Source organism: Vulpes vulpes, chromosome 4 (genome assembly GCF_048418805.1).
Source record: "Vulpes vulpes isolate BD-2025 chromosome 4, VulVul3, whole genome shotgun sequence".
In the NCBI taxonomy this organism is placed as follows: Eukaryota; Metazoa; Chordata; class Mammalia; order Carnivora; family Canidae; genus Vulpes; species Vulpes vulpes.
In genome coordinates this window covers 82,424,070-82,436,433 of record NC_132783.1, presented here as the reverse complement: position 1 = coordinate 82,436,433, position 12,364 = coordinate 82,424,070, and the positions used below count along the sequence as shown (strand labels likewise).

Here is a 12,364-nt window from a genome sequence, read left to right as displayed (position 1 = left end):
GCAAGTCACTTAAGCCTTTTAAATTTCAGGTTCACCTGTGAAATAGAAATTAATAATTAGTATCTGCTTCTTGGGGTTTTGAGGATACAGTCACATAGTCAGGTGTAGCCCACAGCCTAGTGCCTGGCACACATGCTTGCCCAGTAAGTTGGCCAGTAACAGTATTTATTTTATTAGCATTGTTGTCAATATTTATATATGTATCATTCATTATGATCTTTCAATATATATTTAATACTATTGGCATTAGTAACTGTGTTAAAAATCTCCAGTTAACAATACATTTGAGTTCATAAAAAGTTTAAATTGACTGGCAAAAACCACAGCAAGCAAAGTTGAATGACAGATGGGGTGGGGTGGTAGTGGGGGCTATATTTGCAATTCATAACATAGACCAGGGTTCATTTCTCTAATACATAGAGAACTACTCAAAAAAAATTGAATAGTCATAAGGCTTTTTATGGTGGTATTCTATCACTTAACTGTGCTACAGATTTCATGCCATGAATGCATATATTCAGATCAAAACAGGAAAACCCGAGGTTGGAGAGGGGCTTGGGACGCATATCGCCAAAGAAATGTCCATGAGTATGTAAACAGACCTGGAACTTTTGTTTTTCCCCATAAAGTAGCTCCCTCTCAGAAATGTTGTTACTCAGCGGTACCTTCATATTTATCTTGTCACCCATGATTTTCTCTTTTCCTGGTTCCCTCGCACTCACAAAGTCATGGAGTGTTTTCTGGGTTTCATTCAGAGTATTTCACATCTGCTCCAATCATTCCAGGCCTACAAATACTATTTTAGTTAAAAAGACATGCAATATCAGACTGAACTGCTGCCCTGGTTTCCCTTACTTTCTCTTTCGCTTCACCAAGCGCCACAGTATACCATACCATACCCAGATCAGTTTCCCTAAAACAGGGTTTTCATGTTGGGCCACCCACCTGCTCAGAAACCTTCAGTGGTTGCCTACCATCTAGAATGGAGTCTGACTTCTGAACCCAACCCTCAGGGTCCCTTCATGTGATTCACTGTTCTTATGTCTCTAGCCTTAGTCTTTCTCACTGTGACTCTTTAGGGACCTTCTAAACACCTACCCTGGTCTGCTTGACCTGGTTCACCATGCCCATTTCTGCCTTCATGCTGTCCAGCTCAGCTCCCATTTCCTCCATCCAGATGGCTGTCCTGGGTGCCCAGTCCTCAGTGCCCATTGTTTTCTTTGTACCTCGCTGCATTTATTGGCTGTCTGGACCATTTCATGTTTAATCTTTGCCACCTATGTTGTTTTAGGTAAACTTTTTCACTGAAGTAGAACATAATCCAGAAATGCACAGATCACAAAGTAAATCAGTAACTTTTTACAAGGTGAACACACCCATGTCATCGATGTTCTTCTCTTCTGATTCGTACCCTGTCTCCCTAAGTAGATGATAAGCACTTGAGAGACAGAACCACATCGTATGCCTTTGCCTGAAAATGCATCACATCAGGTGCTCAGTGACATTCCAGATTAGAAATTAGAGCTAAGAAAGGGGTCTAGGCTTTGACAAATAAGAACACTTAGACATTTAAAAGGAATATGTGAAATTTCCATTACTAACCACAAATTCTTTCCTGACAGCTAGCTACGGTTGAGATATGATTAGAGGTAATATAATTTTGATGAGTCCTGTTCAAGGACTTCTAGGTGGTGACCTTTAAATCCAGCCTGAACAAGGCTATGTCATAGCTTTCTCTTTTCACATAAGATATACACACATGTACATTAGTTTTTGTTGTCATTAGTTTTTGTTGTCATTCTCTCCAGCAAATATTTATTAATCACACACACAGTCTACTAGGTATGGTTCTAGCATGTGGTAGTATTCAGCTGTGAATGACATAAAAGATCCTTCCTCAATAGACCTTACATTTTAATGTCACTAGAAATAATTGATAGAAATGAAAGAAAGGCTTAAGACTAAAGATATATATAACAAGGCCTAACCCACACAAGAACTGTGAAAAATTGTTACAAAATCCTTATCAGCATACAGAGGGAGTAAGAGCGTGCAGATAGGAAGGAAGATCACCACTGCACTAGAGACTTCTGGGTAAGAAATCCATTTGTGACATTATCAAAGGTATGAAAGAAGACAGCAATGCAGAAAGATAAAATAAGCTCGGGGTTAATGAGAACAGACAGATACCAAAAACATCATAGGAAATACTTAATTTTTAGTTGCGCCTTACAGTTTACAAGGAAGGTACTTTGACTTGTTCATCTTACCGGATCTTTGCCACTCCTGATCTTGTACAGTGGGCAGCGTGATCTATGCACAGTCACGCAGCTCTTGTGTGCTGGGCGTGAACGTAGACTGAGTTCAGTACTCTTTCCCAGGCATACCACCATATTTACTGTTTACTTCAAAGCTGAAGCACGAGGACCTCCCTGGCAAATCATGCCATCCAGAGGTTATCCACAAAAGGCAAAGTGAAGTCAGAGGCTGATCACTGCCCACTCCTAGGTGTGGCTCCATCACTTGGAAACAGGGGCAAAGGGTATAGAAGGTAGAGGACCCAAAGGTCGCTAATCCTGAAAAAGTAACTTGTTGAAAGTATTATGAGTTCCCTTTTAGTTTAGTTTAGTTTTAGTCTTTTATTGTCCCTTTGGTGCTCTTTTTTGTACCTGGAAGACTTCAGTTTGCAAAGCTATAAATCTGCCAGTCTTGTTGACGTGGCTTTCACTTCAAATTAAGGTTCAGCAAAGAGATTAGCAGATAACCATTTTGGGCTGTATTTCTTTACACAAAGCGATGGATATGGTTTGAACAGGCTGCCAAAGCCAGGAAGAGAAGTTAATTGTGTAAATCAATGCAGGCAAGAGCTGATCACCTTTCTGAAAGACAAGACAATGCAGCCTACAACCTCTAAATAGATCTCTTTGGGGTCAAGTTGATGTCATGTTGAAGAATCAATATTTACTAGGCTTTATAAAGTTAGCCTTAATGAATCCCAGTCATTTTGCTAGGCCACTAATTGCAGGAAGAGGAAAGGCGACAGTGGCTGAAGTCCATCGCTGTGGAGGTTGTATAAAAATAAGTGAAGAGACAGTCACTGGCTTATGTGCCAAGGTCCCACCCTAACGTTCTACCCAAGCATTGTTGGGTATATGTGTTGAAAGGCTTTCTTGGTATTTTACTGACATTTTAAGAAGCGGCAACTCTTGCATCCTAACAGAAAAAGGTAAGTCCTTTACACTTTGACACTGTTTTCTAAGCGGTTAATTTACTGGGATGAGTTCTGATGTCATTTTAGATTTTGCCGTATACATGTGCTAATCACAAGGACAGGTCCCGCCCTCTGACTCACTTGAAAGCTTTTAAAGAATTGAAGTAAAGAGCAAATGCTTTACTTTTGGACGCTGGCTTCAATCCAAGTCAAGTAAAAGGTTTTTGATAAATATTATCATTTGCACGTGTGATATCATCCAGTAGAAGGCTGTTTGGTATGTCTAAGAGTTCTGTATTCCTTGAGGGGTTGTCAGAATCACTGGTGGGTGAGGAGCCTTATCTTCTATTTATTTTAGTCTCCGGTTCTACTAAATGTTGATAACTAGGTAGAGCAGTGTACTGTATCACATCTTATCCTGGCTGTAACGAAATGAGAGGATAGACTCAGGAACTGAAAGTCATCAAGCATGGTGGGTGAGGTGTTGTGAGTCAGAGTGCGGCCCCAGAATGTTTTATGCAAGTGCTTGGTCACATCAGCTTAGTAGATAAATTCTGGAAGAATTGACTTTTCAGCCCTTTTTCTGTAGTGCTTTTTATCAGAGGAGGCTTTAAAATTCACCAGAGAGAGAGCTGCTGTTCTCTTCTCACTCCCACTCCCACCCCTTCTCTCCAGGATCATTTTTCAGAATAAATACTGAAAAGAAAAAGCACGAGAGGTTTGTTGGGATTGTTGTAGTGTTTTTACAAGAGAATCTGTTGTTATTTTCATCTATAATTTCCTTTGGATATTCATTCTGGGTTTGTATTCTTTCTTTTCAGCTGTTTGAGAACTTCTACTTTGGTACCCTGAAGCTCAATTCAATTCACATCTCCCAGAGGTTTACAGTAGACAGCTTTGGGAACTACGCCTCCTGTGGGCAAATTGACTTCTCCTGAGGTGGATATTGGGAAGCACTATAAATTGAACATCCTCACAAGGTGCCGAGGGAAAGTACCTTTGTTTTAATTACTGAGAACGGATGGAGAAATTTGGATGGTGACTTTCCTGGGTGGTTCCCCACACACACCATGGTCTCTAATGGTTGTCCATAGTCATCACACTGTCTGCCAGCCAAGATGGTTGGAGGTACATGGTTGTGTAACCCTTGCGTGTTCATTTTTCGTAGGATCTACCTTTCTTTCTGAAGTTCCTCTCTGGACATGTATGTCTCAAGCTCATGGGAGCGGAGATTCACATTCTCTCATACACCAATGATTTTGCTCCAGCCATTAAACTCTTTCATATTAATACTTTAAAAGAGAATTAAAGACTTGGTTTTGTTACTCTCCACCTAAATCAAATGTCTACAGTTTTTAGGTTTGATTTTTGCTTCCCTTTATACCTTTTTTTTTTTTTAAGATTTTATTTATTTATTTATTTGACAGAGAGAGCAGGAGAGCCCAAGTGAGGGGAGAAGCAGGCAGAGGTAGAGGAAGAAGCAGACTCCGTGCTGAGCAGAGAGCCCAATGTGGGGCTCTATTCTAGGACCCTGGGATCATAACCGAAGCCAAAGGCAGACACTTAACTGATTGAGCAACCCAGGTGCCCCAGATTTTATTTATTTTAGAGAGAAAGAGCAGGAGGAGGGGCAGAGGGAGAAAGAGATTCCCAAGCAGACTCCACGCTGAGCACAGAGCCTGATCTCATGACCCTGAGATCATGACCTGAGCTGAAATCAAAAGTCAGACACTTAACCCACTGAACTACCCACGTGCCCCTGTACCTTAACTTTTTTTTTTTTTAAGATTTTTCTAATTTGAGAGTGAGAGAGTGTGCATGTGAGAGAGTACACGAGTAAGGGGGGCAGGCGGCAGGCAGAGGGAGAAGGGGAAGCAGATTCCCCACTAAATAGGGAGCCCGATTCAGGACTCAGTATCATGACCTGAGCTGAAGGCAGATGCTCAGCCAGTTGGGCCATCCAGATGCCCCTGTACCTTAACTTTGAATCACTACCCAGACTTTCTTTTTTACTGTGGTAAAAAACACATGACATAAGGTTTGCCATCTTTTTTTAAAAAAAGGATCTTATTTATTCATGAGAGAGAGAGAGAGGCAGAGGGAGAAGCAGACTCCATGCAGGGAGCCCAACGCAGGACTCGATCCCAGGACCCCAGGATCAGGCCCTGGGCTGAAGGTGGCGCTAAACCGCTGAACCACCCGGGCTGCCCAAATATTTGTCTTTTTGTGACTGGCCTCTTTCATTTTGCATAACATTCTCAAGGTTCATCTATGATGTAGCACTTCTCAGAATTTCCTTCCTTTAAAAAAGGCCGAAGAATATTCCATTGTATTTGTATACCACGTTTTGTTTATCCACTCTGTCACCAGTGCACAGTGGGTTTCTTGACCTCTTGGCTGTTGTGAATAGTGCTCTATGAACATGGGTGAACAGGTATCTCTTTGTGATCCTGCTTTCAGTTCCTTTACTACTCAGAATTTTATCTTTGGCAAAATAAAGTTTTTATCTTTTGCTTTGGTCTGTCCTCTTTCTTCTTTCCAGGCCACTAATGGAGTTACAGTATCATAGCGCTTTTATATTTACTTCTCAGGGCAGCAGCAGTAGAGACAGTGAGGAGATCAGCAGGACGATGCAGAATTCCCTGGGACAGGGTCAGTCAGCTGCAGAAGTTCCTCCCTCCTTGCCACAGACCAGCAGACAGAGAGGGCTCCCAGCACAGCTTTGCCTAACCCATCAGTCCCATCACATGCTCTGCTGGGGAACTCCAGCAGAGCATGTGATGTTCGCACATGCATCTCCTCCTAATCACGTCCCTCTCCCTCCATGTCCCCTCTTTTCTATTCTATCCATTCCTTACTCTTGTTTTGATTCTTTCTTTCTTTTGAAAAGTCTGATTCTGAACCCTATGCGTTAATGCCACTACATAGTAAGGGCTACGTATCACACTCAGATTTGTTTATCAGTGTGACTGCACAGATCATTTTTGAATAAATGAATTTCCACAGTAACTGTGTTTTTCTTTTAGTATTATCATACAGTGTTAGCTTGACCCCCTAGGTCTGGGTGTGTTGGAATATAGTGTTGCCATCACTTATCCCCTGTAGATGTATCGTTCATCCAGAACTTACATATTAGTGCCTGCAGGGTTGGTCCCCCCCCCTCCCCGAAACTTCCTACTAGTAACATTCTTTTTTTTTTTTTTTTAATTTAAGTTGAGATTTTACCTTGTTTACTGTCAGTGATTAGATGGCACGTGGGAGTGAATGCTCCAAGGGATCATACTGGATAGTGGAGCTGATAGCAGAGCTCAGTGACCTCATCTCATCCCGGCACTTTCTTTCTTACTGGCTGCTTTCCGACACCTGCTTCCTCGGCAGGCTTGACAGGAAGTAAAGATGTTTTATTTTGGATGTCAGAGATTTATGACCTGTATTTCTGGTAAATTTTTTTTAAGTTTTATCTTTGGAAAAGTGTAACTTTGTATATCAAATCCTTAATTCTTTTTTTATATAAATATATAAAGATTTTATTTTTTAAAGTAATCTTTACACCCAACGTGGGGCCTGAACTCACAACCCCGAGATCAAGAGGCACATGCTCTGCCAACTGAGCCAGCCAGGTGCCCCCAAATCCTAAATTCTTAATAGAATTGGAGATTCGATTATTTAAAATTTAGAAATACCTGTGCATTTAAGGACCTATTGTATTTTTTTTTAAGATTTTATTTATTTATTTGAGAGAGAAAGCACTAGCAGGGGAAGGGGCGCAGGGGGAGGGGCACAGGGAGAGAGAGAGGTGACTCTCCACCAAGCAGGGAGCCTGGTGGGGGGCTCCATCCCAGGATCCTGGGATCATGACCTGAGCCAAAGGGAGATGTTTAACTGACTGAGCCACCCAGGTGCCTCCTATTGTATTAAGTATTTTCACGAGTAAGTTACCTTTCTCACTCTCCTCTCACAACTCTGCAGTGGCTTTTTCCAGAGGCTACATGACATAGTGACATCTTCACTCCAGTGGTTAATGGAATATATATACTTGTGTATTTTTGTGTTTCCTAGAATCTTGTAAGTTGTAGAAATTTGTGAGAATTTTCCAAGATTCAAGATCGCCTCTCACCAAACTGTACGGGGTACATGTTGGAAGATTTGCTATTGTGTTTATAATCAAATCTCCTTTAATATTATCACTTAGCAATTCATTCTGTGCTGGAATAGAGTTAAATGGCGGCTCACATCACTCCAGCCAGTGTTTGACTGGCTTCACATCAGCTCCTCAGGGAGGAGGAAGGAAAATGATCTCTCACTGCAGTTACCACACAAGATCTGTGTTGTTATATAAGAACTTTATCATGGGAGAATAATCTTGATTTTCTTGGAGGAGATACAGTGAATTAGCTCTGGACAAACTCCATATCCATGGTAGAAACATGATAAACAACATTTCTTACGGTGGTTATTTTTAAGTGAGCTCCAGAATTTACATTGATGAGAATCCAGCTTCATAGAGACCCAAAGCTTGGTTCAGATTCACTTTTGTGCCATGCTCTGTTCCTGAAGCTGAAGGGAACCCAATAGCACCAGGGATGTATTGAGTGGAGGAACACCTCTCAGATTCTCCCTTGATGCCTGCAGAGAACGCAGATACCCCAGGATGCTGCAGGCCAGCAAAAGGCCTGCCCTTGGGGCTGTTTTTATTAATAACTTTTTGTTGTTAATAAAATGTACTTTTAAACAAAAGATCAAATACATTCACTTTGTGGCAAGTCATCCAGCTACTCTTTATGCTTTATGCTCTTTTCTGTGGGTATTTTATACTTCAGTTTAAGTGTTGATTTAAAAACAAATTTCAGGGGCACCTGGGTGGCTCAACGGTTGGGCGTCTGCCTTCAGTTCAGAGCATGATCCCGGAGTCCTGGGATCAAGTCCCACATCGGGCTCCCTGGGGGGAGCCTGCTTCTCCCTCTGCCTGCCTCTCTCTCTGTGTGTCTCTCATGAATAAATAAATAAAATCTAAAAATAAAATAAAATAAAAAATAAAAACAAATTTCATCATCCAGAGCTTACTACACTCTATGCATTTAAACACAAATCATATTATATTGTTAAATGTTTCACAAATTACAGCTATTATTTGCAGAATGCTCACATTTGTCTTTTATGTATTAACTCATTTTTTAAAAAAGATTTCATTTATTTGAGAAAGAGTGCAAGTGGGGGGATGGGGCAGAGGAAGAGAGAGAATCTCAAGCAGACCACCCCCCCACCCTAGCTGAATGGGGAGCTGGACACAGGGCTCAATCCCAGGACCCTGAGATCATGACCTGAGCCAAAGGCAGAGGCTTACCAGCTGAACTACCTAGGTGTCCCGAGTATTTACTCATTAATTTTTACAACAGCCTACTTAAGTTGGTATTATCGTTACCCTCATTTTATAAACTGAGGCTTAACAAGGTTAGGAGATTTGCCTGAGGTCATAACAGTCTCTACCACCAGTTCTTAAAATGTGGTCTGTGGACCCCTGGGAATCCCTGAGAGCCTTTTAGAGCTGTGTGTGAGGTCCAGATTGTTTTCTTAAAAATACAAAGGTATTATTTGCTTTTTTTCATTCTCATTCTCTTGTGCGTGTACTTTAGAGTTTTCCAGAGGCTATGCGACATGGTGACATCATCACTTTGATGGTTAATGGAATATGTGCTTGTATATTTTTGTGTTTTCTAGAATTTTGTAAGTTGGCAGCTTTCCATGATAAGTAATTTGCTCTCAATATTTCTACTATGCTCTTACTAGCTATTTTTATCAGCTGTTTATGGGCTGCATTATATCCCTAGGAATTCATATGTTGAAGCCCTAACCCCCCAGTACCTCAAAATGTGGTTGTGTTTGGAGACAGGGCCTTTAAACAGGTGATTAAGTAAAAAATAGAGGCCAAGGCCTTTGGGGTAGGTCCCATTCCAATCTGACTGATGTCTTTATGAGAAGAGGAAATACGGACACATCAGACCCCTGGCCTCCAAGATTGGCCTTCTCTGAGTCTGTCTTCAAAAAAAGGTTGGTGATGACATCACCAAGGCAACCGGTGACTGGAGGGGTCTGAGGATTACAGTGAAACTGACCATCCAGGACAGAGAGACCCAGATTGAGATAGTGCCTTCTGCCTCTGCCCAGATCCGTGGGCTGCAGTGTGCCTGGCTGCTACCTTCATGACATCAACGGTGGTGTGGTGAAATGTCCAGTTAGTAAAGAACTAGAAAGGAAGATACTTCATGAAGGATTGCTTGACAACCAAAGGAAAAGTCCATCCGAAATGTGTGTGCATAGAGGAATGACCGTGTATGACACAGTAAGAAGGCAGCCATCTGCAAGCCAGGAAGAAGGGCCTCAGAAGAAGCAAAACATAGCAACACCTTAATCTTGGACTTCTAGTCTCCAGGACTCTGAGAAAATAAATTTCTGTTGTTGAAGCCACCCAGTTTGTGGTATTTTGTATTGGCAATCCTAACAAACTAATATACTTGTTATAATGCAGAAGCTAATCTACCTGTCATCTTTTGAACCAGCCATTAAATGTAAATCAGTGCCCTCTTCTTGCTAAGTTTTTTGGGGAAATATGGTTGTATTTCATAAAATATATTATTTTGTTAATATGTAATGTGTTATTATCTTAAAATAAACATTTCTTCCCAATTCCTTAGGAGTTGTTTTTTTAAGATTATTTATTTATTCATGAGAAACACAGAGACATAGGCAGAGGGAGAAGCAGGCTCCCTGCAAGGAGCCCAGTGTGCTACTCAGTCCCAGGACCCTGGGATCAAGCCCTGAGTCGAAGGGAGATGCTCAACCACTGAGCCACCCAGGTGTACCCCTTAGGAGTTTTCTTTAAATATTCAATTTTTTTAAGAGCAATTTTAAGAGCAGTTTTAAGTTCACAGCAAAATTGAGAGGCAGGCTTAGTTTTATTTTCAAGTACAATAGGTGATATCTATCCAGAGGTATCCTCAATAATTTCTTAAAGTAAAGGACCCCCAAGACCAGAAAGTTTGACAACTGCTATACTATACTATACTATACCAAATGGGATCATATTGCACATGATCTTCTGTAACAAGCTTTTCTCATCCAGTAGGAAGTAGTGGGCCACCTTAGTTGTCAACAGGTACAGATCTACATTATTTTTTTTCTTTAGATCTACATTATTTTTAATGTCTGTGCAGTAGTCCATTGTGTGTATGTATTACACTTTAACTAGTTGGTCCATGACTAACAATGAGTTAGTTGGTTTCCAGGTTTTCTATTTTAAACAGTTCCGGATGGAGTATCTTTGTACATTTTAAAAATTCTTACAAGGTCATCCAGAAATGAGATTACATGGTTTTAAAGATGTGGTTAAATTTAAGTTTATTATTTAGAAACTAAGGTTCCTCCATTTTGTATTGGTAAATACTAAATACAAACAGAAAAATGCATAAAATGTATGTACCACTTAACAAATACTATACCCAGTAGCTTTTGGGCCTATTCGTTTGAAAAGGCCGACCTAGTAATTCAAAGTTTAGGAAACCCTTTTCTTTATAAATTGTAATTGTCCATTTTCTACAACTTGTTTAGCTGTCATCTGGAGAATTGGATTCTCTCCCCTAAATTAGCTTTGCTATTGGTTTAATGAACAGTCATGGATTCTTGTTGATTTGCTTTCAGCGCAAATCAGCTGACCCAGCTTGAAGGTATTTTAGAGGACCAATCCCACTGGAGGAGCTACCCAGGAGTGTGGGAAACATTTTGACCTTCAAAAGTCTGGAATCATCTATTGTCTTATTGATGGGCATCCTGTCCCTGCCTGTCCAAACTCTTGATGGGCAACTCTGGTAATTCTAACAGATCAAGGACCTCACACGATAGTATTGGAATGGGGGAGCTGTCTAGAATCTACTTCCTCGGTGCCCTGGCGGTATGCATTGAGCTTTGCTAAAAGACTAGGATTGAGATGGTGTTGAGATGGTGGGAAAAGATTTTAGTACATCTTCATAACTGTGGAGCATTAGAGCCTTCTCAACCTGAGAAAAGAACTAATATTTTTTTAACGCCCACTGTGCTCAAACAGTGTGTAGTTACGCACGAGTTTCACAGAGGTCTGAGATGGGTGGTATTATCATTACGGATAGAAAATAGATGAGGGAACTTGCCCAATAACACAGCTAGTAGGTGGGCTTCCACCCCCAGTCTACCAACAAACTGCTCTCCCACCACAGAGTGCTGCTATACAAGCCAGCAAAGCTGCTTTATTTACTGAGAGATGAGGACATCAGTGGCCAGGGCCTCCCTGCAGCACCACCTCTAAATCCAACCGCAAAGCAAAGCAAAAAGAAAACACGGAAAAGAAGCTATTGTTTTCTGTTTTCCCAAGGGGACCCCAACCCAAGCCATTGATGCAGTCAAAATTCCCAGGCAGGCTAGATTCAGGGTGACTACGAACCTTCTAACCTATGTTTTTTCCTACCGATTAAGATCAGGTTTTTCATTGCCTTTGATTTTTTTTTTTCTTTGAGACCACAGCAGCCAAGTCTTTTTATAAAAACAATCTAGGGCTTAGGTCCCAAAAGTTCAGTATGTTTTGTCCCGTCAGATTCTCCATGTTTCCTCTTCAGTTTATTTGTCATGTAAACCTCACCCCATCTCTGCTCTGATCCTGGGACTGCCCAACCTCCAGCCTTCCCAACTGGTAGGTCAACACATTTCTACAGGCAGTGATGAGGGTCACAGTTTAAACAAAAACCTAAACACCTCAAACAAAACCAGCCTCCCCTCCCAACGCCCTTCCCCAGTGGCTTCTTAGAATCAACTTGAAGTCAAAACCAGGAACAAATGTGCCTTTTACATATTTGCAGCCTTGAGGCAGATGAAATGGTCAGACGGTTGCCTTTTAGGGTTGCCCTAGGAAGGGCTAACAAAAGGGTTGACAGCCCTTAAACAGCTGCCTGGGGAGGAGGACATCTGCCTCTTTTACCAGCCATTCAGTGCTCAGGCCTTGCCTGGAAAAAAGCATGTGGAGCTGGGGAGCAATAGTTCAGAGGCAGTCAGTTGTTCTATGGCTTTTGTCTTAAGGAAGCCACCCATTACTGTTAGAGCCATAACTCGCAGGAAGCCAGCTGTCAGGGC

The 12,364-nt window shown here is 41.4% G+C and overlaps 1 protein-coding gene across 6 annotated transcripts in view; it reads left to right on the top strand.

Annotated features, from left to right (window-relative positions):
* Positions 1-5,725, top strand: part of ASCC1 (activating signal cointegrator 1 complex subunit 1) — a 98,928-nt gene extending 93,203 nt beyond the window's left edge. For all 6 annotated transcript variants that reach the window (XM_026004145.2, XM_072756246.1, XM_072756247.1 and 3 more), the window contains one exon: positions 4,033-5,725. In XM_026004145.2, coding sequence (XP_025859930.1) covers positions 4,033-4,149 — 117 coding nt within the window. In that variant the 3' untranslated portion in view covers positions 4,150-5,725. The remainder of the gene's footprint in view (positions 1-4,032) is intronic.
* The last annotated feature ends 6,639 nt before the right edge of the window (positions 5,726-12,364 follow it).